The 26,803-nt window shown below is 34.7% G+C and overlaps 1 protein-coding gene across 2 annotated transcripts in view; it reads right to left on the reverse strand.

Moving 5' to 3' along the window:
• The window catches only part of slc39a8 (solute carrier family 39 member 8), a 49,904-nt gene that overhangs the window by 2,573 nt on the left and 20,528 nt on the right, over positions 1-26,803 (reverse strand). Inside the window, exons 3-7 of one of the 2 annotated variants that reach the window (XM_071382204.1) lie at positions 17,315-17,484; positions 10,492-10,614; positions 6,886-7,059; positions 892-1,102; positions 454-638 (exon numbers count right to left, since the gene is read on the reverse strand). In XM_071382204.1, the coding sequence (XP_071238305.1) occupies positions 454-638; positions 892-1,102; positions 6,886-7,059; positions 10,492-10,614; positions 17,315-17,484 (863 nt within the window). The remainder of the gene's footprint in view (positions 1-453; positions 639-891; positions 1,103-6,885; positions 7,060-10,491; positions 10,615-17,314; positions 17,485-26,803) is intronic. The other variant, XM_071382205.1, reaches the window with a different exon arrangement.

Genomic DNA, 26,803 nt, shown 5'->3' on the forward strand with positions numbered 1-26,803 from the left:
GAGGAACATTCTTCTTCACCATGTCTACCAGTAGAGGAACATTCTTCTTCACCATGTCTACCAGTAGAGGAACATTCTCCTTCACCATGTCTACCAGTAGAGGACCATTCTCCTTCACCATGTCTACCAGTAGAGGAACATTCTCCTTCACCATGTCTACCAGTAGAGGAACATTCTCCTTCACCATGTCTACCAGTAGAGGAACATTCTCCTTCACCATGTCTACCAGTAGAGGAACATTCTCCTTCACCATGTCTACCAGTAGAGGTACATTCTCCTTCACCATATCTACCAGTAGAGGTACATTCTCCTCACCATATCTGCCAGTGCTATGTAGAGGAACATTCTCCTTCACCATGTCTACCAGTAGAGGAACATTCTCCTTCACCATATCTACCAGTAGAGGTACATTCTCCTTCACCATATCTACCAGTAGAGGTACATTCTCCTCACCATATCTGCCAGTGCTATGTAGAGGAACATTCCCCCAGCGATGGCGAAGATGGCGTTGGGGGCGAAGTTGCTGCCCAGCAGGATGCCGAAGGCCAGGCCGATGTAGCAGGACATGGCTGACAGCAGGTTGAAGAAGACAGCCTGGGGGATACTCATCCCAGCATTCAGCAGGATCACAAAGTCCCCTGCAGGAAGGGCCACAGAGACAGCAACAGGTTCAGTAACACAGTAGACACATTGAGGAACCAGTATGACTTTTAGTTATGTTTATTAACAAAAAAATAGCCAAGTGATTTAATAATGAATTTTTCATTTTCAAATGAAGGTTGGTTTAGTTCAGCCAAGTTGCTTACTGCTGTTACTGTAAAATCACGTTATGACAACTGCTTATAAAAAATGAAGCAAATTATAGATACGTATGATTGATTGATCCCTCACCTAGCTCGTGGGGGAACTCCTCACAGACGATGGCGATGGAGGTACTGAAGCCAGCGACGACGGACACGGTAAAAGAAGCTCCGATCGCCAGGCCGTCGATGAAGTTGTGCAGAGCGTCACTCAGTGTGACCATCCAGGCCACCGTCTTTATGTTGGCGATGCGTTGACCCCGCAGCCAGTGGCACATCACATTATTGACATGGACTTCCTGCTGGGACAACGTCACAGAGGAAGGAGGCAGAGAAAAGGGGAGGAGAACTCGATTGTACATGAGAGTAATATGTCAGTCTATTTAATACAACATATATTTACAATATAATGTCATAGTCTAGTTAATATAACATATATTTACTATATAATATGTCATAGTCTAGTTAATATAACATATTTACTATTTAATATGTCAGTCTATTTAATACAACATATATTTACAATATAATGTCATAGCCTAGTAAATAAATGTTTTATTTAACCAGGAAAAGTATAACATATTTACTATATAATATGTCATAGCCTAGTTAATATAACATATTTACTATTTAATATGTCATATCCTAATTAATATAACATATCTACTATTTAATATGTCATATCCTAATTAATATAACATAGTTACTATATAATATGTCATAGTCTAATTAATATAACATATTTACTATATAATATGTCATAGTCTAGTTAATATAACATATTTACTATATAATATGTCATAGTTTAGTTAATATAACATATTTACTATATAATATGTCATAGTCTAGTTAATATAACATATTTACTATATAATATGTCAGTCTATTTAATACAACATATATTTACAATATAATGTCATAGCCTAGTAAATAAAATGTTTTATTTAACCAGGAAAAGTATAACATATTTACTATATAATATGTCATAGTTTAGTTAATATAACATATTTACTATATAATATGTCATAGTCTAATTAATATAACATATATTTACTATATAATATTTCATAGTCTAGTTAATATAACATATATTTACTATATAATATGTCAGTCTATTTAATACAACATATATTTACAATATAATGTCATAGCCTAGTTAATATAACATATTTCCTATATAATATAACATATATTTACAATATAATGTCATAGCCTAGTAAATAAAATGTTTTATTTAACCAGGAAAAGTATAACATATTTACTATATAATATGTCATAGCCTAGTTAATATAACATATTTACTATTTAATATGTCATATCCTAATTAATATAACATATCTACTATTTAATATGTCATATCCTAATTAATATAACATATCTACTATTTAATATGTCATATCCTAATTAATATAACATAGTTACTATATAATATGTCATAGTCTAGTTAATATAACATATATTTACTATATAATATGTCATGTCCTAATTAATATAACATAGTTACTATATAACATGTCAGTCTATTTAATACAACATATATTTACAATATAATGTCATAGCCTAGTAAATAAATGTTTTATTTAACCAGGAAAAGTATAACATATTTACTATATAATATGTCATAGCCTAGTTAATATAACATATTTACTATTTAATATGTCATATCCTAATTAATATAACATATCTACTATTTAATATGTCATATCCTAATTAATATAACATAGTTACTATATAATATGTCATAGTCTAATTAATATAACATATTTACTATATAATATGTCATAGTCTAGTTAATATAACATATTTACTATATAATATGTCATAGTTTAGTTAATATAACATATTTACTATATAATATGTCATAGTCTAGTTAATACAACATATTTACTATATAATATGTCAGTCTATTTAATACAACATATATTTACAATATAATGTCATAGCCTAGTAAATAAAATGTTTTATTTAACCAGGAAAAGTATAACATATTTACTACATAATATGTCATAGTCTAGTTAATATAACATATATTTACTATATAATATTTCATAGTCTAGTTAATATAACATATATTTACTATATAATATGTCAGTCTATTTAATACAACATATATTTACAATATAATGTCATAGCCTAGTTAATATAACATATTTACTATATAATATGTCATAGTCTAGTTAATATAACATATTTACTATATAACATGTCAGTCTATTTAATACAACATATATTTACAATATAATGTCATAGCCTAGTTAATATAACATATTTCCTATATAATATAACATATATTTACAATATAATGTCATAGCCTAGTAAATAAAATGTTTTATTTAACCAGGAAAAGTATAACATATTTACTATATAATATGTCATAGCCTAGTTAATATAACATATTTACTATTTAATATGTCATATCCTAATTAATATAACATATCTACTATTTAATATGTCATATCCTAATTAATATAACATAGTTACTATATAATATGTCATAGTCTAGTTAATATAACATATATTTACTATATAATATGTCATGTCCTAATTAATATAACATATTTACTATTTAATATGTCATATCCTAATTAATATAACATATTTACTATTTAATATGTCATATCCTAATTAATATAACATATTTACTATATAATATGTCATAGTCTAGTTAATATAACATATATTTACTATATAATATGTCATGTCCTAATTAATATAACATATTTACTATTTAATATGTCATATCCTAATTAATATAACATATTTACTATTTAATATGTCATATCCTAATTAATATAACATATTTACTATATAATATGTCATAGTCTAGTTAATATAACATATATTTACTATATAATATGTCATGTCCTAATTAATATAACATATTTACTATTTAATATGTCATATCCTAATTAATATAACATATTTACTATTTAATATGTCATATCCTAATTAATATAACATATTTACTATATAATATGTCATAGTCTAGTTAATATAACATATATTTACTATATAATATGTCATAGCCTAGTTAATATAACATATTTACTATATAATATGTCATAGTCTAGTTAATATAACATATTTACTATATAACATGTCAGTCTATTTAATACAACATATATTTACAATATAATGTCATAGCCTAGTAAATAAAATGTTTTATTTAACCAGGAAAAGTATAACATATTTACTATATAATATGTCATAGCCTAGTTAATATAACATATTTACTATTTAATATGTCATATCCTAATTAATATAACATATCTACTATTTAATATGTCATATCCTAATTAATATAACATAGTTACTATATAATATGTCATGTTCTAATTAATATAACATATTTACTATATAATATGTCATGTTATTTACAATATAATGTCATAGCCTAGTTAATATAACATATTTCCTATATAATATAACATATATTTACAATATAATGTCATAGCCTAGTAAATAAAATGTTTTATTTAACCAGGAAAAGTATAACATATTTACTATATAATATGTCATAGCCTAGTTAATATAACATATTTACTATTTAATATGTCATATCCTAATTAATATAACATATTTACTATTTAATATGTCATATCCTAATTAATATAACATATTTACTATATAATATGTCATAGTCTAGTTAATATAACATATATTTACTATATAATATGTCATATCCTAATTAATATAACATATTTACTATATAATATGTCATAGTCTAGTTAATATAACATATTTACTATATAACATGTCAGTCTATTTAATACAACATATATTTACAATATAATGTCATAGCCTAGTAAATAAAATGTTTTATTTAACCAGGAAAAGTATAACATATTTACTATATAATATGTCATAGCCTAGTTAATATAACATATTTACTATTTAATATGTCATATCCTAATTAATATAACATAGTTACTATATAATATGTCATAGTCTAGTTAATATAACATATATTTACTATATAATATGTCATGTCCTAATTAATATAACATATTTACTATTTAATATGTCATATCCTAATTAATATAACATATTTAATATGTCATAGTCTAGTTAATATAACATATTTACTATATAATATGTCATATCCTAATTAATATAACATATTTACTATTTAATATGTCATATCCTAATTAATATAACATATTTAATATGTCATAGTCTAGTTAATATAACATATTTACTATATAATATGTCATATCCTAATTAATATAACATATTTACTATTTAATATGTCATATCCTAATTAATATAACATATTTAATATGTCATAGTCTAGTTAATATAACATATATTTACTATATAATATGTCATATCCTAATTAATATAACATATTTACTATATAATATGTCATAGTCTAATTAATATAACATATTTACTATATAACACGTTTACTATGTAACAGAATTATTATTTTTTTTTTACTTCAATCTGAAAAGAAAAGAATCACAACAATATGATGCCGTATGTAAATAACACGATGGTTGGTCGGTAGCTTCTCTGCTGCTGTGACAAACCAACTCCTTATTGGCCCAGGCCAGAACAGGCAGTCTTTGTGTACAAGTGAGACAATTCTTGCTTTTATCAAGAGTCTAGGATACGCAAGCCTGTGTTCAGTTCCCATTCTTTAGTCTCCTGTGTGACAGGCTGCATGCCAAATGGCACCCTAATTCCCTTGAGTGAACTACATTGGACCAGAGTCCATACTCCTAAAGGGGAATAGGTTTACCATTTGGCATGCAGACTCTGTCACACAGGAGACTATGAACAGAGGTCCCGTTCCCTTAGCCCTGTGTGACAGAGTCAGTCTCGTCCATTTGCTCACTATCTGTGATGTGTAACAAGGCCAGACTCCTCCACTTGAGCCAGAGAACTAATGGTTATACATTAACATGATTTCCCTAATCACTAGCGTCACAGATAACAGATCAATAAATAACTAGGCTTAATACTCTTTGCTGCTCTAAATGTCGTTCTAGGTCAGGGTGACCCAACTGGTGTCCCACAGGCCCAATCTGTCCCGCGGGTGGTTTGATATAAATGCACTGGTGATCCCCGTTGCAGGCCATCTATGTGTTTGTCATTATAATGTCATATTTTTGTTATAATATTACCGTGTTATTACCGTGTTATTACCGTGTTATTACCGTGTTATTACTGTGAGTATTGACCTCTCTCTCATTTAACCCCGTCTAACCCATCTGTCTATGGTGAGAAAGGCCACAGACAGGCTACAGACAGCCACGGATAGGCTACAGACAGGCTACAGACAGGCTACAGACAGCCACAGATAGGCTACAGACAGCCACGGACGGGCTGCAGACAGCCACAGACAGGGTACAGACAGCCACGGATAGGCAACAGACAGCCACAGACAGGCTACAGACAGCCACGGATAGGCAACAGACAGCCACAGATAGGCTACAGACAGCCACAGACAGGCTACAAACAGCCACAGACAGGCTACAGACAGCCACAGACAGGCTACAGACAGTCACCGACAGGCCACATATATGCTACAGACAAGCTACAGACAGGCTACAGACAGGCTACAGAGAGCCACAGACAGGCTACAGAGAGCCACAGACAGGCTACAGACAGGCTACAGACAAGCTACAGACAGACAGAGACAGGCTACAGATAGCCACAGACGGCTACAGACGGCTACATACAGGCCACAGACATGCCACAGACAGGCTACAGACAGCTACAGACAGCTACAGACATGCTACAGACAACTATGACTGTTCAAGGTCAGTTGAGCACTTTGTGACTCACACCTGGGTCGTGTTCAGAGCCCAACGTAGAAAACATTTTCTACAGACACTAAATAAGTTAGTTCTTGTTCGACAAATTCACAGAAGTACTTCCTCTCTTTCAAAATGTTTTCTCCTGTTTTATGTCTAGTGAACAGGACACTGCTTGGTAGACGGTGTAGGACGAAGTTGCCCCTAGACACTGATCTGGGGTCAGTTTTGTATTCTTTGTAGTTTAGGTTAGGATTAGGAGAGGGGAGGGGAAGCTGACCTGATGTCAGTACCTATAGGAAACGTCAACCCAGAGCTGGTACCTGAGCAGGTGGTTCTGTGGATGATACTGGAGGGTCTGGGCTGGTGTTGTCTGTACTGATGGTGCTGATGGTACACGTAGTCATGGTGATAGACTCTTTCTTCTCAGACACATCTCCGTTCTGGAGAGAGTTCTGCCTCCGCTGACCTGGAGGAGAGAAGTGACTGTGGCCATGCTGCAGAGAAGGCAGGACAAAGAAGACGGTTAAAGATGTTAAACATACAGAGACAGGACAAAGATGTTACAAACTTCTTTAGGGCTAGGTGTCCCGTCACCTGTCGACAATTTCCGGTGAAATTGGAGGGCGCGCAATTCAAATAAATAATCGTAATAATTACAGATATTAAACATTTATGAACATGCAAGTGTCTTATATCGGCTAAAAGCTTAAATTCTTGTTAATCTAACTGCATTGTCAGATTTACAGTAGGCTTTACAGCGAAAGCTACAACATGCATGGTCGTTTTGTTAGATAAAATTCTTTATGTCCCAAAAAGTCAGTTTAGTTGGCACCATCGATTTGAGTTCAACATACAGACAAATGAATCCAAAAAGCTACCGCTAAACTTTGTTAAAACAAGTCAAACTACGTTTCTATTTAATCCTCAGGTACCCTAAAATGTAAGTATACTGTAATAATTCATATCGAAAGAAGTATGTTCAATAGAAAAGTAAAATTAGCAAGTGCGCGTCCTCTTCGTCGCGCGCCCACAGAATGATTTCCAACTCTGACTCCCTGTACCAAAACTCAAAATTCTTCCTCGTTTTGGAAAAAACAAGCCTGAAACCTTGAACAAAGACTGTTAACATCTAGTGGAAGCCATAGGAATTGCAATCTGGGAGCTGGAATTGCATAGGACCCATAGCTTTCCATTGTAAGAGCATGGGATCTAAAAAATAAATAAATAATCTGGTTGGTTTTTCTTTGGATTTTCTCCTACCATATCTATTGTGTTATAGTCTCACACATTATTTTATCATTTCTACAAACTTCAAAGTGTTTTCTATCCAATGGTACCAATTATATGCATATCCTGTCTTCTGAGTAACAGGCAGTTTACTTTGGGCAAGTCAGTCAGGAGGAAATTCTGAAAACAGGACCCTAGCCCTAAGAAGTTTTACATACAGAGACAGGACAAAGATATTAAACATACAGAGACAGGACAAAGAAGTTAAACATACAGAGACAGGACAAAGAAGTTAAACATACAGAGACAGGACAAAGAAGTTAAACATACAGAGACAGGACAAAGATATTAAACATACAGAGACAGGACAAAGATGTTAAACATACAGAGACAGGACAAAGAAGTTAAACATACAGAGACAGGACAAAGAAGTTAAACATACAGAGACAGGACAAAGATATTAAACATACAGAGACAGGACAAAGATGTTAAACATACAGAGACAGGACAAAGATATTAAACATACAGAGAAAGGACAAAGATGTTAAACGTACAGAGACAGGACAAAGATATTAAACATACAGAGACAGGACAAAGATGTTAAACATACAGAGACAGGACAAAGATGTTAAACATACAGAGACAGGACAAAGATGTTAAACATACAGAGACAGGACAAAGATGTTAAACATACAGAGACAGGACAAAGATGTTAAACATACAGAGACAGGACAAAGATGTTAAACATACAGAGACAGGACAAAGATGTTAAACATACAGAGACAGGACAAAGATATTAAACATACAGAGACAGGACAAAGAAGTTAAACATACAGAGACAGGACAAAGATGTTAAACATACAGAGACAGGACAAAGAAGTTAAACATACAGAGACAGGACAAAGATGTTAAACATACAGAGACAGGACAAAGAAGTTAAACATACAGAGACAGGACAAAGATGTTAAACATACAGAGACAGGACAAAGATGTTAAACATACAGAGACAGGACAAAGATGTTAAACATACAGAGACAGGACAAAGATGTTAAACATACAGAGACAGGACAAAGATATTAAACATACAGAGACAGGACAAAGATGTTAAACATACAGAGACAGGACAAAGATGTTAAACATACAGAGACAGGACAAAGATGTTAAACATACAGAGACAGGACAAAGTGGTTAAACATACAGAGACAGGACAAAGAAGTTAAACATACAGAGACAGGACAAAGATGTTAAACATACAGAGACAGGACAAAGATGTTAAACATACAGAGACAGGACAAAGATGTTAAACATACAGAGACCGGACAAAGATGTTAAACATACAGAGACAGGACAAAGATGTTAAACATACAGAGACCGGACAAAGATGTTAAACATACAGAGACAGGACAAAGATGTTAAACATACAGAGACAGGACAAAGATGTTAAACATACAGAGACAGGACAAAGATGTTAAACATACAGAGACCGGACAAAGATGTTAAACATACAGAGACAGGACAAAGATGTTAAACATACAGCGACCGGACAAAGATGTTAAACATACAGAGACAGGACAAAGATGTTAAACATACAGAGACAGGACAAAGATGTTAAACATACAGAGACAGGACAAAGATGTTAAACATACAGAGACCGGACAAAGATGTTAAACATACAGAGACAGGACAAAGATGTTAAACATACAGAGACCGGACAAAGATGTTAAACATACAGAGACAGGACAAAGATGTTAAACATACAGAGACAGGACAAAGATGTTAAACATACAGAGACAGCACAAAGATGTTAAACATACAGAGACCGGACAAAGATGTTAAACATACAGAGACCGGACAAAGATGTTAAACATACAGAGACAGGACAAAGATGTTAAACATACAGAGACAGGACAAAGATGTTAAACATACAGAGACCGGACAAAGATGTTAAACATACAGAGACAGGACAAAGATGTTAAACATACAGAGACAGGACAAAGATGTTAAACATACAGAGACCGGACAAAGATGTTAAACATACAGAGACCAGGACAAAGATGTTAAACATACAGAGACAGGACAAAGATGTTAAACATACAGAGACAGGACAAAGATGTTAAACATACAGAGACAGGACAAAGATGTTAAACATACAGAGACAGGACAAAGATGTTAAACATACAGAGACAGGACAAAGATGTTAAACATACAGAGACAGCGCACATGATAAAATAGATGATAGATGTACAGAGAGACAATAAATCGACACAGTACAGGCACAGAACAGGTGTGGCCATGCTGCAAAGACATTATTTTTTCTATATAGTTTTGTGGTTAAAAAGAGAGCATGGATATGTCTCAAAATGATACCCTACAGTACTCTCTATAAGTGCTTTGACCAGGGCCCTATGGTAAACATACAGAGACAGAACAAACAGACGCTGGCTAGATGACCAGAGATGTACAGACAGGAAATGAACCCGGGCCAAATCGATTACAGTGTAGGCACAGAACCTTGTCACAATCAATCAATTAATGAATCAATCAATTAAACAATCATAATGGTCTCAAAAAAAAAGACAGAAAATACACACCTTAGAGAAAGCAACCTGTAACTCTGCTACGTCTCTGATTAATGCAAAGTTACAGGTACAGTGTATGTATATATATAGGCTGGTTCAACTGTTTAAAGCAGACAATACCTCATGCTCTGTTCTTAGTGCCATCTTCAGTACTTTCTCTGTGAAGAACAGCAGGTAAAATCCACCAAATATTCCGATGGCTTTGAGAATGTAGTCGTCCGCTCTGGGATCAAATCCCAGCGCCTGTTGGTGTTGGAAAAACATTCATGTGGTAACAGTAGGGTTGCAAAACTTTACCAACATTTCCTGGTTGGAAGATTCCTGGAATTATGAGGGGGAAAAGCAGGAAATCCAGCTAATTTGGTGAAAGTTACAGTAATTTTGCAACCCTAGGTAGCAGTAATACAGTAATGCTGCAACTCTAGGTAGCAGTAATACAGTAATATTGCAACCCTAGGTAGCAGTAATACAGTAATATTGCAACCCTAGGTACCAATAATACAGTAATATTGCAACCCTAGGTACCAGTAATACAGTAATGCTGCAACTCTAGGTAGCAGTAATACAGTAATTTTGCAACCCTAGGTACCAATAATACAGTAATATTGCAACCCTAGGTAGCAGTAATACAGTAATATTGCAACCCTAGGTGCCAATAATACAGTAATATTGCAACCCTAGGTACCAATAATACAGTAATTTTGCATCCCTAGGTACCAATAATACAGTAATATTGCATCCCTAGGTACCAATAATAAAGTAATATTGCATGAATAGAGTTTAAAGATTAAAACAGTAAAATAGATCCATTATTTAACACCTTTTTAAACCATCTCTTTTCCCTCCATTCGACCACAAAGACTCCGTCTCCATATTCAATCAACGCTGTTATCACTGAATAACAACTTCCATGAATAAGCATTGATCAACTATTATGAAACATTTATAATGTATTATTTTTTAGGGCGAGGCAGCACCGGCAGAAAGGACATTTTGGCACCTACTGTACTTATCAATTGTGAGATTTCTGGGGGTATTTTGGTCCCTTAATATTAGCAGGTTTTCATCAAGGATCTCTCTGTACTTTGCTCTGTTCATCTTTCCCTCGATCCTGACTAGTCTCCAAGTGTCACGCCCTGACCTTAGTTATCTGTGTTTTCTTTATTATTTTGGTTAGGTCAGGGTGTGACGAGGGAGGGTATGCTTGTTGTGTATTGTCTAGGGGTTTTTGTATTGTCTAGGGTTTTTGTATGTCATGGGGTGTTTGTAAGTCGAGGCATATGTAGGTCTATGGTGGCCTGAATTGGTTCCCAATCAGAGGCAGCTGTTTATCGTTGTCTCTGATTAGGGATCATATTTAGGTTGCCATTTTCCCTTTCGGTTTTGTGGGTTCTTGATCTATGTTTAGTTGCCTGTCTGCTCTAGCCATATTAGCTTCACGGTTCGTTTTGTTATTTTGTTAGTTTTGTTCAGTGTTCATTCTTTAAATAAAGACTAATCACGCTGCGCCTTGGTCTCCTCCTTACAACGGCCGTGACACCAAGTCCCTGCTGCTGAAAAACATCCCCACAGCATGATGCTGCCACCACCATGCTTCACCGTAGGGATGGTGCCAGGTTTCCTCCAGACGTGACGCCTGGCAAAGAGTTCAATCTTGGTTTCATCATACCAGAGAATCTTGTTTCTCATGGTCAAAGTCCTTTAGGTGGCTTTTGGCAAACTACAAGCGGGCTGTCATGTGCCTTTTACTGAGGAGTGGCTTCCGTCTGGCCACTCTACCATAAAGGTCTGATTGGTGGAGTGCTGCAGAGATGGTTGTCCTTCTGGAAGATTCTCCCATCTCCACAGAGGAACTCTGGAGCTCTGTCAGAGTGACCATCGGGCCCTTCTCCCCCGAATCCTGTCTCTGAGCTCTACGGACAATTCCTTCGACCTCATGGCTTGGTTTTTGCTCTGACATGCACTGTCAACTGTGGGACCTTATATAGACAGGTGTGCGTCTTTCCAAATTATGTCCAATCAATTGAATTTAACACAGGTGGACTCCAATCAAGTTGTAGAAACTTCCAAGTCTCATAGTCTGAATACTTATGTAAATAAAGTACTTCTGTGGTTATTTTTTGCTAAAATGTCTAAAACCCTGTTTTTGCTTTGTCTTTAAGGGGTGTGTAGATTGATGAGGATTTGTTTTATTTAATCCATGTTAGAATAAGGCTGTAACGTAACAAAATGTGGAAGAATGGAAGCGGTCTGAATACTTTCCAAATGCACTGTACATATGTACGTACAATACCAGTCAAAAATTTGGACACACCTACTCATTCAAGGGGTTTTCTTTATTTTTACTATTTTCTACATTGTAGACACGGCAGTTGGAACCAAAAATCTCTGGGTCTTCCTTTCCTGTGGCGGTCCTCATGAGAGCCAGTTTCATCATAGACCTTGATGGTTTTTGCAACTGTACTTGAAAAAACTTGAAAAAGTTATTGAAATGTTCTGGATTGACTGACCTTCATGTCTTGAAGTAATGATGGACTGTTGTTTGTTTCTCTTTGCTTATTTGAGCTGTTCTTGCCATAATATGGACTTGGTCTTTTACCAGATAGGGATATGTTCTGTCTACCTTGTCACAACACAACCGATTGACTCAAACGCATTAAGAAGGAAAGAAAATCCACAATTAACACCTGTTAATTGAAATGCATTCCAGGTGACTACCTCAGGAAGCTGGTTGAGAGAATGTCAAGAGTGTGCCAAGCAGCCACCAAGGCAAAAGGGTGGCTACTTTGAAGAATCTCAAATAAAACATTTTTTTTTGATTTGTTTAACACTTTTTTGGTTACTACATGATTCCATATGTGTTATTTCATAGTTTTGATGTCTTCACTATTATTCTACAATGTAGAACATAGTAAAAAATAAAGACAATCCCTGGAATGAGTAAGTGTGTCCAAACTTTTGACTGGTACTGTACATACATATATGTACACATACCCATACAAACACACATATAAAATACATACATTTAACACCATCCATATTGGATTTCTATTTGCCATATATATTTATCAACTGTGCTGTGTTGCTTCACAAGTACTGAACCTTTTTATTCTCTGAGTTTCTACAGATTGTAAATTAAAGATACTTTTTTTTGTTGCTAAAAGTATTATTATATTATTGATAGATTGACTTTTCAGATCGCCCAGTAGTGCTATCTGCAGGGTTAGCTCCAGGTAAATGTCTCCCAGTAGTGCTATCTGCAGGGTTAGCTCCAGGTAAATGTCTCCCAGTAGTGCTGTCTGCAGGGTTAGCTCCAGATAAATGTCGCCCAGTAGTGCTGTCTGCAGGGTTAGCTCCAGATAAATGTTGCCCAGTAGTGCTGTCTGCAGGGTTAGCTCCAGGTAAATGTCTCCCAGTAGTGCTGTCTGCAGGGTTAGCTCCAGATAAATGTCTCCCAGTAGTGCTATCTGCAGGGTTAGCTCCAGGTAAATGTCTCCCAGTAGTGCTGTCTGCAGGGTTAGCTCCAGATAAATGTCGCCCAGTAGTGCTGTCTGCAGGGTTAGCTCCAGATAAATGTCTCCCAGTAGTGCTGTCTGCAGGGTTAGCTCCAGGTAAATGTCTCCCAGTAGTGCTGTCTGCAGGGTTAGCTCCAGGTTAATGTCTCCCAGTAGTGCTGTCTGCAGGGTTAGCTCCAGGTTAATGTCTCCCAGTAGTGCTGTCTGCAGGGTTAGCTCCAGGTTAATGTCACCCAGTAGTGCTATCTGCAGGGTTAGCTCCAGGCAAATGTCTCCCAGTAGTGCTGTCTGCAGGGTTGGCTCCAGGTAAATGATGCAATTCTTCAGCCATTCCTGGACCTGTGACCAAAAACAAGCTACAAATGGACAGTACCAAAACAAATTATCCTGTCTCTTGGCACCAAAATCTGAAGAGCTTGGATGTTTGTATTCCCCATTTATATATATATATATATATATACACTGCTCAAAAAAATAAAGGGAACACTTAAACAACACAATGTAACTCCAAGTCAATCACACTTCTGTGAAATCAAACTGTCAACTTAGGAAGCAACACTGATTGACAATAAATTTCACATGCTGTTGTGCAAATGGAATAGACAAAAGGTGGAAATTATAGGCAATTAGCAAGACACCCCCAATAAAGGAGTGATTCTGCAGGTGGTGACCACAGACCACTTCTCAGTTCCTATGCTTCCTGGCTGATGTTTTGGTCACTTTTGAATGCTGGCGGTGCTCTCACTCTAGTGGTAACATGAGACGGAGTCTACAACCCACACAAGTGGCTCAGGTAGTGCAGCTCATCCAGGATGGCACATCAATGCGAGCTGTGGCAAGAAGGTTTGCTGTGTCTGTCAGCGTAGTGTCCAGAGCATGGAGGCGCTACCAGGAGACAGGCCAGTACATCAGGAGACGTGGAGAAGGCCGTAGGAGGGCAACAACCCAGCAGCAGGACCGCTACCTCCGCCTTTGTGCAAGGAGGAGCACTGCCAGAGCCCTGCAAATGACCTCCAGCAGGAGGTGTGATTGACTTGGAGTTACATTGTGTTGTTTAAGTGTTCCCTTTATTTTTTTGAGCAGTGTATATATATATACACACAGTTGAAGTCGGAAGTTTACATACACTTAGGTTGGAGTCATTAAAACTCATTTTTCAACTACTCCACAAAACTATAGTTTTGGCCAGTCGGTTAGGACATCTACTTTGTGCATGACACAAGTAATTTTTCCAACAATTGTTTTCAGACAGATTTTTTCACTTATAATTCACTGTATCACAATTCCAGTGGGTCAGAAGTTTACATACACTAAGTTGATGTGCCTTTAAACAGCTTGGAAAATTCCAGAAAATGATGTCATGGCTTTAGAAGCTTCTGATAGGCTAATTGACATAATTTGAGTCAATTGGAGGTGTACCTGTGGATGTATTTCAAGGTCTACCTGCATATTTGCTTGACATCATGGGAAAATCAAAAGAAATCAGCCAAGACCTCAGAAAAAAAGATTGTAGACCTCCACAAGCCTGGTTCATCCTTGGGAGCAATTTCCAAACACCTGAAGGTACCACGTTCATCTGTACAAACAATAGTACTTAAGTATAAACACCATGGGACCACGCAGCCATCATAACACTCAGGAAGGAGACGCGTTCTGTCTCCTAGAGGTGAACGTACTTTGATGCGAAAGTGAAAATCAATCCCAGAACAGCAGCAAAGGACCCTGTGAAGATGCTGGAGGAAACAGGTACAAAAGTATCTATATCCACAGTAAAACGAGTCCTATATCGACATAACCTGAAAGGTCGCTCAGCAAGGAAGAAGCCACTACTCCAAAACCGCCATAAAAAAGCCAGACTACGGTTTGCAAATGCACATGGGGACAAAGATCGTACTTTTTGGAGAAATGTCTTTTGGTTTGATGAAACAAAAATAGAACTGTTCGGCCATAACGACCATCGTTATGTTTGGAGGAAAAAGGGGGAGGCTTGCAAGCCGTAGAACACCATCCCAACCGTGAAGCACGGAGGTGGCAGCATCATGTTGTGGAGGTGCTTTGCTGCAGGAGGGACTGGTGCACTTCACAAAATAGATGGCATCATGAGGTTGGAAAATTATGTGGATTTATTGAAGCAACATCTCAAGACCTCAGTCAGGAAGTTAAAGCTTGGTCGCAAATGGGTCTTCCAAATGGACAATGACCCCAAGCATACTTCCAAAGTTGTGGCAAAATGGCTTAAGGACAACAAAGTCAAGGTATTGGAGTGGCCAACACAAAGCCCTGACCTTAATCCTATAGAAAATGTGTGGGCAGAACTGAAAAAGTGTGTGCGAGCAAGGAGGCCTACAAACCTGACTCAGTTACACCAGCTCTGTCAGGAGGAATGGGCCAAAATTCACCCAACTTATTGTGGGAAGCTTGTGGAAGGCTACCCAAAATGTTTGACCCAAGTTAACCAATTTAAAGGCAATGCTACCAAATACTTAATGAGTGTATGTAAACTTCTGACCCACTGGGAATGTGATGAAAGAAATAAAAGCTGAAATAAATCATTCTCTCTACTATTATTCTGACATTTCACATTCTTAAAATAAAGTGATGATCCTAACTGACCTAAGACAGGGAATTTTTACTAGGATTAAACGTCAGGAATTGAGGAAAAACTGAGTTTAAATGTATTTGGCTAAGGTGTATGTAAACTTCCGACTTCAAATGTATATATATAACATTATCTAGGTTGAAAGAATTTTGTAAAATAATTTAAATGGAAAAATTATGTTTTTGAATCCAGCGTCTTTTTTAAGTGTCAGTTCATACATAAACCATGTGCCATGGAATCGGTACATCGAAAATCTCTTCTCAACTATTTTGCAATTATTTTGTCATTTACTTTTTCCCCCTTCCACTTGCTTCTTCCATTTTTGCGGTAATGCTGCATTTAGTTGGTTTTAATTCTGGGTAGAGCAGACATTTCCATATATTTTTGTTAGCTGCCTGTGTGACAACTCCACCAGTCCTATTTATGATATCATGGTATTAACTACAGCACAGCATTAGAGTGATTCTACCTCTGGTATTAACTACAGCACAGCATTAGAGAGATTCTACCTCTGGTATTAACTACAGCACAGCATTAGAGAGATTCTACCTCTGGTATTAACTGCTGCACAGCATTAGAGAGATTCTACCTCTGGTATTAACTACAGCACAGCATTAGAGAGATTCTACCTCTGGTATTAACTACAGCACAGCATTAGAGAGATTCTACCTCTGGTATTAACTACAGCACAGCATTAGAGAGATTCTACCTCTGGTATTAACTGCTGCACAGCGTTGGAGAGATTCTACCTCTGGTATTAACTGCAGCACAGCATTAGAGAGATTCTACCTCTGGTATTAACTGTAGCACAGCATTAGAGAGATTCTACCTCTGGTATTAACTGCAGCACAGCGTTGGAGAAGAGCGTGCCGATGGCCAGGCCGATGAAGTAGGTGAGCACCTTGGGAAAGTACGGCTTCTTGGTGAAGGGGATGAGTGCCAGGCCCAGGAGAGAGGCCAGGTTAATAATGGTGACAGACAGGAAGCCATAACCCCACACTGGACAGGACAGGAGACAGAGGTACACATTTTATTAACCAATAGACCCACACTGGACAGGACAGGAGAGAGAGGTACACATTGAGCATGGTTACATGCACACAATAATACGATTTTTGTGGATAGTCAGATTAATATATTCATTTGTTTAAAACTTTAGCATGCTTTGCAAGAAGAATGATTTCCCCTAACAATCCTGTTTCCATGGAATACATCTGAAATCAGGATGCCTGATGGGACTTTTGATAAATGCCAGAAAAATCACCAATCAAAATAAACATTCTACCACAATGACCATGTCATTCTTTTTGTAAAGCCTAATTGATTTGTATGTGAAAACTTTCTGCATATTTTCAGTTTTTCCAAACTCACTTCAGTGGTGAATAAGAGGATTCTGGTTCTGGCCCAGATCCGTAGACTGGCTCCGTCCTAATAATTTAAAACTGTCCACATGTCCTAATAATTTAAAACTGTCCACATGTCCTAATAATTTAAAACTGTCCACATGTCCTAATCATTTAAAACTGTCCACATGTCCTAATAATTTAAAACTGTCCACATGTCCTAATAATTTAAAACTGTCCACATGTCCTAATAATTTAAAACTGTCCACATGTCCTAATAATTTAAAACTGTCCACACGTCCTAATAATTTAAAACTGTCCACACGTCCTAATAATTTAAAACTGTTCACATGTCCTGATAATTTAAAACTGTCCACATGTCCTAATAATTTAAAACTGTTCACATGTCCTAATAATTTAAAACTGTCACACGTCCTAATAATTTAAAACTGTCCACATGTCCTAATAATTTAAAATTGTCCACATGTCCTAATAATTTAAAACTGTCCACATGTCCTAATAATTTAAAACTGTCCACATGTCCTAATAATTTAAAACTGTCCACATGTCCTAATCATTTAAAACTGTCCACATGTCCTAATAATTTAAAACTGTCCACATGTCCTAATAATTTAAAACTGTCCACATGTCCTAATAATTAAAAACTGTCCACATGTCCTAATAATTTAAAACTGTCCACACGTCCTAATAATTTAAAACTGTCCACACGTCCTAATAATTTAAAACTGTTCACATGTCCTGATAATTTAAAACTGTTCACACGTACCTAATAATTTAAAACTGTTCACATGTCCTAATAATTTAAAACTGTCCACATGTCCTAATAATTTAAAACTGTCCACATGTCCTAATAATTTAAAACTGTCCACATGTCCTAATAATGTAAAACTGTCCACATGTCCTAATAATTTAAAAGATCGCTCAGAAAACCAGGTGTTTTTAATCAGCGTATGCTTACTTCAATGTTAACCGTACACCGGTTAAGAAAGGTGAGTAAGGTGATTACATGACTAATGCTATAATCGGACTTCTACCATAATCAGTTAAATGTTGAATTATTAGTGAGCATGTAAACGTACTCAGTGTTACTGACCCATCATATAACCAGTGTTACTGACCCATCCTGTAACCAGTGTTACTGACCCAACCTGTAACCAGTGTTACTGACCCATCCTGTAACCAGTGTTACTGACCCAACCTGTAACCAGTGTTACTGACCCATCCTGTAACCAGTGTTACTGACCCATCCTATAACCAGTGTTACTGACCCATCCTGTAACCAGTGTTACTGACCCATCCTGTAACCAGTGTTACTGACCCATCCTGTAACCACAGTGTTACTGACCCATCCTGTAACCAGTGTTACTGACCCAACCTGTAACCAGTGTTACTGACCCGTCCTGTAACCACAGTGTTACTGACCCAACCTGTAACCAGTGTTACTGACCCATCCTGTAACCAGTGTTACTGACCCATCCTGTAACCACAGTGTTACTGACCCAACCTGTAACCACAGTGTTACTGACCCATCCTGTAACCAGTGTTACTGACCCATCCTGTAACCAGTGTTACTGACCCATCCTGTAACCACAGTGTTACTGACCCATCCTGTAACCAGTGTTACTGACCCATCCTGTAACCAGTGTTACTGACCCAACCTGTAACCAGTGTTACTGACCCATCCTGTAACCAGTGTTACTGACCCATCCTGTAACCAGTGTTACTGACCCATCCTGTAACCAGTGTTACTGACCCATCCTGTAACCAGTGTTACTGACCCATCCTGTAACCAGTGTTACTGACCCATCCTGTAACCACAGTGTTACTGACCCATCCTGTAACCAGTGTTACTGACCCATCCTGTAACCACAGTGTTACTGACCCATCCTGTAACACAGCATCAATACTGATCACAGCATCACTACTGATCACAGCATCACTACTGATCACATCATCACTACTGATCACATCATCACTACTGATCACATCATCGCTACTGATCACAGCATCGCTACTGATCACAGCATCAATACTGATCACATCATCACTACTGATCACATCATCACTACTGATCACATCATCGCTACTGATCACAGCATCGCTACTGATCACAGCATCAATACTGATCACATCATCACTACTGATCACATCATCACTACTGATCACATCATCGCTACTGATCACAGCATCGCTACTGATCACATCATCAATACTGATCACAGCATCACTACTGATCACAGCATCACGACTGATCACAGCATCAATACTGATCACAGCATCAATACGGATCACAGCATCAATACTGATCACAGCATCACTATTGATCACATCATCACTACTGATCACAGCATCACTACTGATCACAGCATCAATACTGATCACAGCATCAATACTGATCACAGCATCACTACTGATCACAGCATCAATACTGATCACAGCATCACTACTGATCACAGCATCAATACTGATCACAGCATCAATACTGATCACAGCATCAATACTGATCACAGCATCACTACTGATCACATCATCAATACTGATCACAGCATCAATACTGATCACAGCATCACTACTGATCACAGCACCACTACTGATCACAGCATCAATACTGATCACAGCATCACTACTGATCACAGCACCACTACTGATCACAGCATGAATACTGATCACAGCATCACTACTGATCACAGCATCAATACTGATCACAGCATCAATACTGATCACAGCATCAAGATGTCCAACATCTACCTAAGTTTAGACAGCAGCAGATCAAAGCTCGTATATGACAGTATTAGGTTATATGGTACTTTGGGGGTAATAAGGGTATCTTGTGACAGTATTAGGTTATAGGGTAATACGGGTATCTTATGACAGTATTAGGTTATAGGGTACTTTGGGGTAATAAGGGTGTCTTATGACAGTATTAGGGTACATTGGGTTTTCTTTGATCACACACAGGCTCCCTGCAGGAATGTGTATCTGAAACCTTGCTGCTATCATCAGCTAGCTATCAGTGAGTGTGTGTGTGTGTGTGTGTGTGTGTGTGTGTGTGTGTGTGTGTGTGTGTGTGTGTGTGTGTGTGTGTGTGTGTGTGTGTGTGTGTGTGTGTGTGTGTGTGTGTGTGTGTGTGTGTGTGTGTGTGTGTGTGTGTGTGTTTGTGTCTGTGTGTGTGTGTGTTCTCAACAGCCCAGATAATAATCTCATTCCTTCATGCTCCCTCTGTCCCCAAGAACAATGAGGTTGATTATGGAGCCGAGTCTCAGGTCCATATGGAACAGAACAGGTGTATCAAGCTTTAGCGTATAGCACAGGGGCATCAAGCATTAATTCAGGTACATTGGCTATTTGGATACAGAGAGGCTTTATGCTTGGTAGGCAGTGCTTAATTTATAAAATTGGAAGGTGCCGGAACAAACATTTTGCCCCGAGAGGGGGATCTAAGGTACCAGAACGCATTAAAAAAACATCACCGTTTTAGTATAGCATTATCAGTGCTTTTGCATACTGGAATAGACTAGTCGAGAAAAGGCACTTACAGAATTTGCACAAAATGGGAATTTAAAAAATGTTTTGACTTTGTAAAACAATGCTGTTCGCTCAATAGGCCTATTTGGAAGTTGATAACATGGTAGACTACAGACAGTCTTTTCTTTTTATCAGGAGCCATTTGCTTTCCAACTTGTGTTTTCCTTCAATGGCATTTGAAATATTGGTCGAAAGGCCTGTTTTGGCTGCATGAGGTTATTAACTGATAGATTTGTTGTGCGTTCCTGACTGTAGGCGTACCATGTGATTGTTCGACACACACTAACCACAGCTAGGCATCTGTTGCTAAATTATAGACTTACTGCTGGTATAGTATTCAGAGTTATAGTATAGTATTCAGAGTTATAGTATAGTATTCAGAGGTATAGTATAGTATTCAGAGTTATAGTATAATATTCAGAGTTATAGTATAGTATTCAGAGTTATAGTATAGTATTCAGAGGTATAGTATAGTATTCAGAGTTATAGTATAGTATTCAGAGTTATAGTATAGTATTCAGAGTTATAGTATAGTATTCAGAGTTATAGTATAATATTCAGAGTTATAGTATTCAGAGTTATAGTATAATATTCAGAGTTATAGTATAGCATTCAGAGTTATAGTATAGTATTCAGAGGTATAGTATAGTATTCAGAGTTATAGTATAATATTCAGAGTTATAGTATAGTATTCAGAGTTATAGTATAGTATTCAGAGGTATAGTATAGTATTCAGAGTTATAGTATAGTATTCAGAGGTATAGTATAGTATTCAGAGTTATAGTATAGTATTCAGAGTGATAGTATAGTATTCAGAGTTATAGTATAGCATTCAGAGTTATAGTATAATATTCAGAGTTATAGTATAGCATTCAGAGTTATAGTATAATATTCAGAGTTATAGTATAGTATTCAGAGTTATAGTATAATATTCAGAGTTATAGTATAGCATTCAGAGTTATAGTATAGTATTCAGAGTTATAGTATAGCATTCAGAGTTATAGTATAGTATTCAGAGGTATAGTATAGTATTCAGAGTTATAGTATAGTATTCAGAGTTATAGTATAGTATTCAGAGTTATAGTATAGTATTCAGAGTTATAGTATAGTATTCAGAGTTATAGTATTCAGAGTTATAGTATAGTATTCAGAGTTATAGTATAATATTCAGAGTTATAGTATAGTATTCAGAGTTATAGTATAATATTCAGAGTTATAGTATAGCATTCAGAGTTATAGTATAGTATTCAGAGTTATAGTATAGCATTCAGAGTTATAGTATAGTATTCAGAGGTATAGTATAGTATTCAGAGTTATAGTATAGTATTCAGAGTTATAGTATAGTATTCAGAGGTATAGTATAGTATTCAGAGTTATAGTATAGTATTCAGAGTTATAGTATAGTATTCAGAGTTATAGTATAGTATTCAGAGGTATAGTATAGTATTCAGAGTTATAGTATAGTACTCAGAGTTATAGTATAGCATTCAGAGTTATAGTATAGTATTCAGAGTTATAGTATAGTATTCAGATTTATAGTATAGTATTCAGAGTTATAGTATAATATTCAGAGTTATAGTATAGCATTCAGAGTTATAGTATAGTATTCAGAGTTGTAGTATAGCATTCAGAGTTATAGTATAGTATTCAGAGGTATAGTATAGTATTCAGAGTTATAGTATAGTATTCAGAGTTATAGTATAGTATTCAGAGTTATAGTATAGTATTCAGAGTTATAGTATAGTATTCAGAGTTATAGTATAGTATTCAGAGTTATAGTATAGTATTCAGAGTTATAGTATAATATTCAGAGTTATAGTATAGTATTCAGAGGTATAGTATAGTATTCAGAGTTATAGTATAGTAGTCAGAGGTATAGTATAGTATTCAGAGTTATAGTATAGTATTCAGAGTTATAGTATAGTATTCAGAGTTATAGTATAGTATTCAGAGTTATAGTATAGTATTCAGAGGTATAGTATACTATTCCGAGTTATAGTATAGTATTCAGAGTTATAGTATATTATTCAGAGTTATAGTATAGTATTCAGAGGTATAGTATACTATTCCGAGTTATAGTATAGTATTCAGAGTTATAGTATAGTATTCAGAGTTATAGTATAGTATTCAGAGGTATAGTATACTATTCCGAGTTATAGTATAGTATTCAGAGTTATAGTATAGTATTCAGAGTTATAGTATAGTATTCAGAGTTATAGTATACTATTCCGAGTTATAGTATAGTATTCAGAGTTATAGTATAGTACTCAGAGTTATAGTATATTATTCAGAGTTATAGTATAGTATTCAGAGTTATAGTATAGTATTCAGAGTTATAGTATAGTATTCAGAGTTATAGTATAGTATTCAGAGTTATAGTATAGTATCCAGAGTTATAGTATAGTATTCAGATTTATAGTATAGTATTCAGAGTTATAGTATAGTATTCAGAGGTATAGTATACTATTCCGAGTTATAGTATAGTATTCAGAGTTATAGTATAGTATTCAGAGTTATAGTATAGTATTCAGAGTTATAGTATACTATTCCGAGTTATAGTATAGTATTCAGAGTTATAGTATAGTACTCAGAGTTATAGTATATTATTCAGAGTTATAGTATAGTATTCAGAGTTATAGTATAGTATTCAGAGTTATAGTATAGTATTCAGAGTTATAGTATAGTATTCAGAGTTATAGTATAGTATCCAGAGTTATAGTATAGTATTCAGATTTATAGTATAGTATTCAGAGTTTTAGTATAGTATTCAGAGTTATAGTATAGTATCCAGAGTTATAGTATAGTATTCAGATGTATAGTATAGTATTCAGAGTTATAGTATAGTATTCAGAGTTATAGTATAGTATTCAGAGTTATAGTATAGTATTCAGAGTTATAGTATAGTATTCAGAGTTATAGTATAGTATTCAGAGTTATAGTATAGTATCCAGAGTTATAGTATAATATTCAGAGTTATAGTATAGTACTCAGAGTTATAGTATAGTATTCAGAGTTATAGTATAGTATTCAGAGTTATAGTATAGTATCCAGAGTTATAGTATAGTATTCAGATTTATAGTATAGTATTCAGAGTTATAGTATAGTATTCAGAGTTATAGTATAGTATTCAGAGTTATAGTATAGTATTCAGAGTTATAGTATAGTATTCAGAGTTATAGTATAGTATTCAGAGGTATAGTATACTATTCCGAGTTATAGTATAGTATTCAGAGTTATAGTATATTATTCAGAGTTATAGTATAGTATTCAGAGTTATAGTATAGTATTCAGAGTTATAGTATAGTATCCAGAGTTATAGTATAGTATTCAGATTTATAGTATAGTATTCAGAGTTATAGTATAGTATTCAGAGTTATAGTATAGTATTCAGAGTTATAGTATAGTATTCAGAGTTATAGTATAGTATTCAGAGTTATAGTATAGTATCCAGAGTTATAGTATAATATTCAGAGTTATAGTATAGTACTCAGAGTTATAGTATAGTATTCAGAGTTATAGTATAGTATTCAGAGTTATAGTATAGTATACAGAGTTATAGTATAGTATTCAGAATTATAGTATAGTATTCTGAGTTATAGTATAGTACTCAGAGTTATAGTATAGTATTCAGAGTTATAGTATAGTATTCAGAGGCAAAGTATAGTATTCAGAGGTATAGTATAGTATTCAGATTTATAGTATAGTATTCAGAGTTATAGTATAGTACTCAGAGTTATAGTATAGTAAGTATTCAGAGGTATAGTATAGTATTCAGAGTTATAGTATAGTATTCAGATTGATAGTATAGTATTCAGAGTTATAGTATAGTATTCAGAGTTATAGCATAGTATTCAGAGTTATAGCATAGTATTCAGATTTATAGTATAGTATTCAGAGTTATAGTATAGTATTCAGAGTTATAGTATAGTATTCAGAGTTATAGTATTCCGAGTTATAGTATAGTATTCAGAGGTATAGTATAGTATTCAGAGTTATAGTATAGTATTCAGAGTTATAGTATAGTATTCAGAGTTATAGTATAGTATTCAGAGTTATAGTATAGTATTCAGAGTTATAGTATAGTATCCAGAGTTATAGTATAGTATTCAGATTTATAGTATAGTATTCAGAGTTATAGTATAGTATTCAGAGTTATAGTATAGTATTCAGAGTTATAGTATAGTATTCAGAGTTATAGTATAGTATTCAGAGGTATAGTATAGTATTCAGAGTTATAGTATAGTATTCAGAGTTATAGTATAGTATTCAGAGTTATAGTATAGTATTCAGAGTTATAGTATAGTATCCAGAGTTATAGTATAGTATTCAGATTTATAGTATAGTATTCAGAGTTATAGTATAGTATTCAGAGTTATAGTATAGTATTCAGAGTTATAGTATAATATTCAGAGTTATAGTATAGTACTCAGAGTTATAGTATAGTATTCAGAGTTATAGCATAGTATTCAGAGTTATAGTATAGTATTCAGATTTATAGTATAGTATTCAGAGTTATAGTATAGTATTCAGAGTTATAGTATAGTATTCAGAGTTATAGTATAGTATTCAGAGTTATAGTATAGTTTTCAGTGTTATAGTATAGTATTCAGAGGTATAGTATAGTATTCAGAGTTATAGTATAGTATTCAGAGTTATAGTATAGTATTCAGAGTTATAGTATAATATTCAGAGTTATAGTATAGTATTCAGAGTTATAGTATAATATTCAGAGTTATAGTATAGTATTCAGAGTTATAGTATAGTATTCAGAGTTATAGTATAATATTCAGAGTTATAGTATAGTATTCAGAGTTATAGTATAATATTCAGAGTTATAGTATAGTATTCAGAGTTATAGTATAATATTCAGAGTTATAGTATAGTATTCAGAGTTATAGTATAGTATTCAGATTTATAGTATAGTATTCAGAGTTATAGTATAGTATTCAGAGTTATAGTATAGTATTCAGAGTTATAGTATAGTATTCAGAGTTATAGTATAGTATTCAGAGTTATAGTATAATATTCAGAGTTATAGTATAGTATTCCGAGTTATAGTATAATATTCAGAGTTATAGTATAGTATTCAGAGTTATAGTATAGTATTCAGATTTATAGTATAGTATTCAGAGTTATAGTATAGTATTCAGAGTTATAGTATAGTATTCAGAGTTATAGTATAATATTCAGAGTTATAGTATAGTACTCAGAGTTATAGTATAGTATTCAGAGTTATAGTATAGTATTCCGAGTTATAGTATAGTATCCAGAGTTATAGTATAGTATTCAGATTTATAGTATAGTATTCAGAGTTATAGTATAGTACTCAGAGTTATAGTACAGTATTCAGAGTTATAGTATAGTATTCAGAGGCATAGTATAGTATTCAGAGGTATAGTATAGTATTCAGATTTATAGTATAGTATTCA

The sequence above is a fragment of the Salvelinus alpinus genome, chromosome 34 (genome assembly GCF_045679555.1).
Source record: "Salvelinus alpinus chromosome 34, SLU_Salpinus.1, whole genome shotgun sequence".
Taxonomy (NCBI): Eukaryota; Metazoa; Chordata; class Actinopteri; order Salmoniformes; family Salmonidae; genus Salvelinus; species Salvelinus alpinus.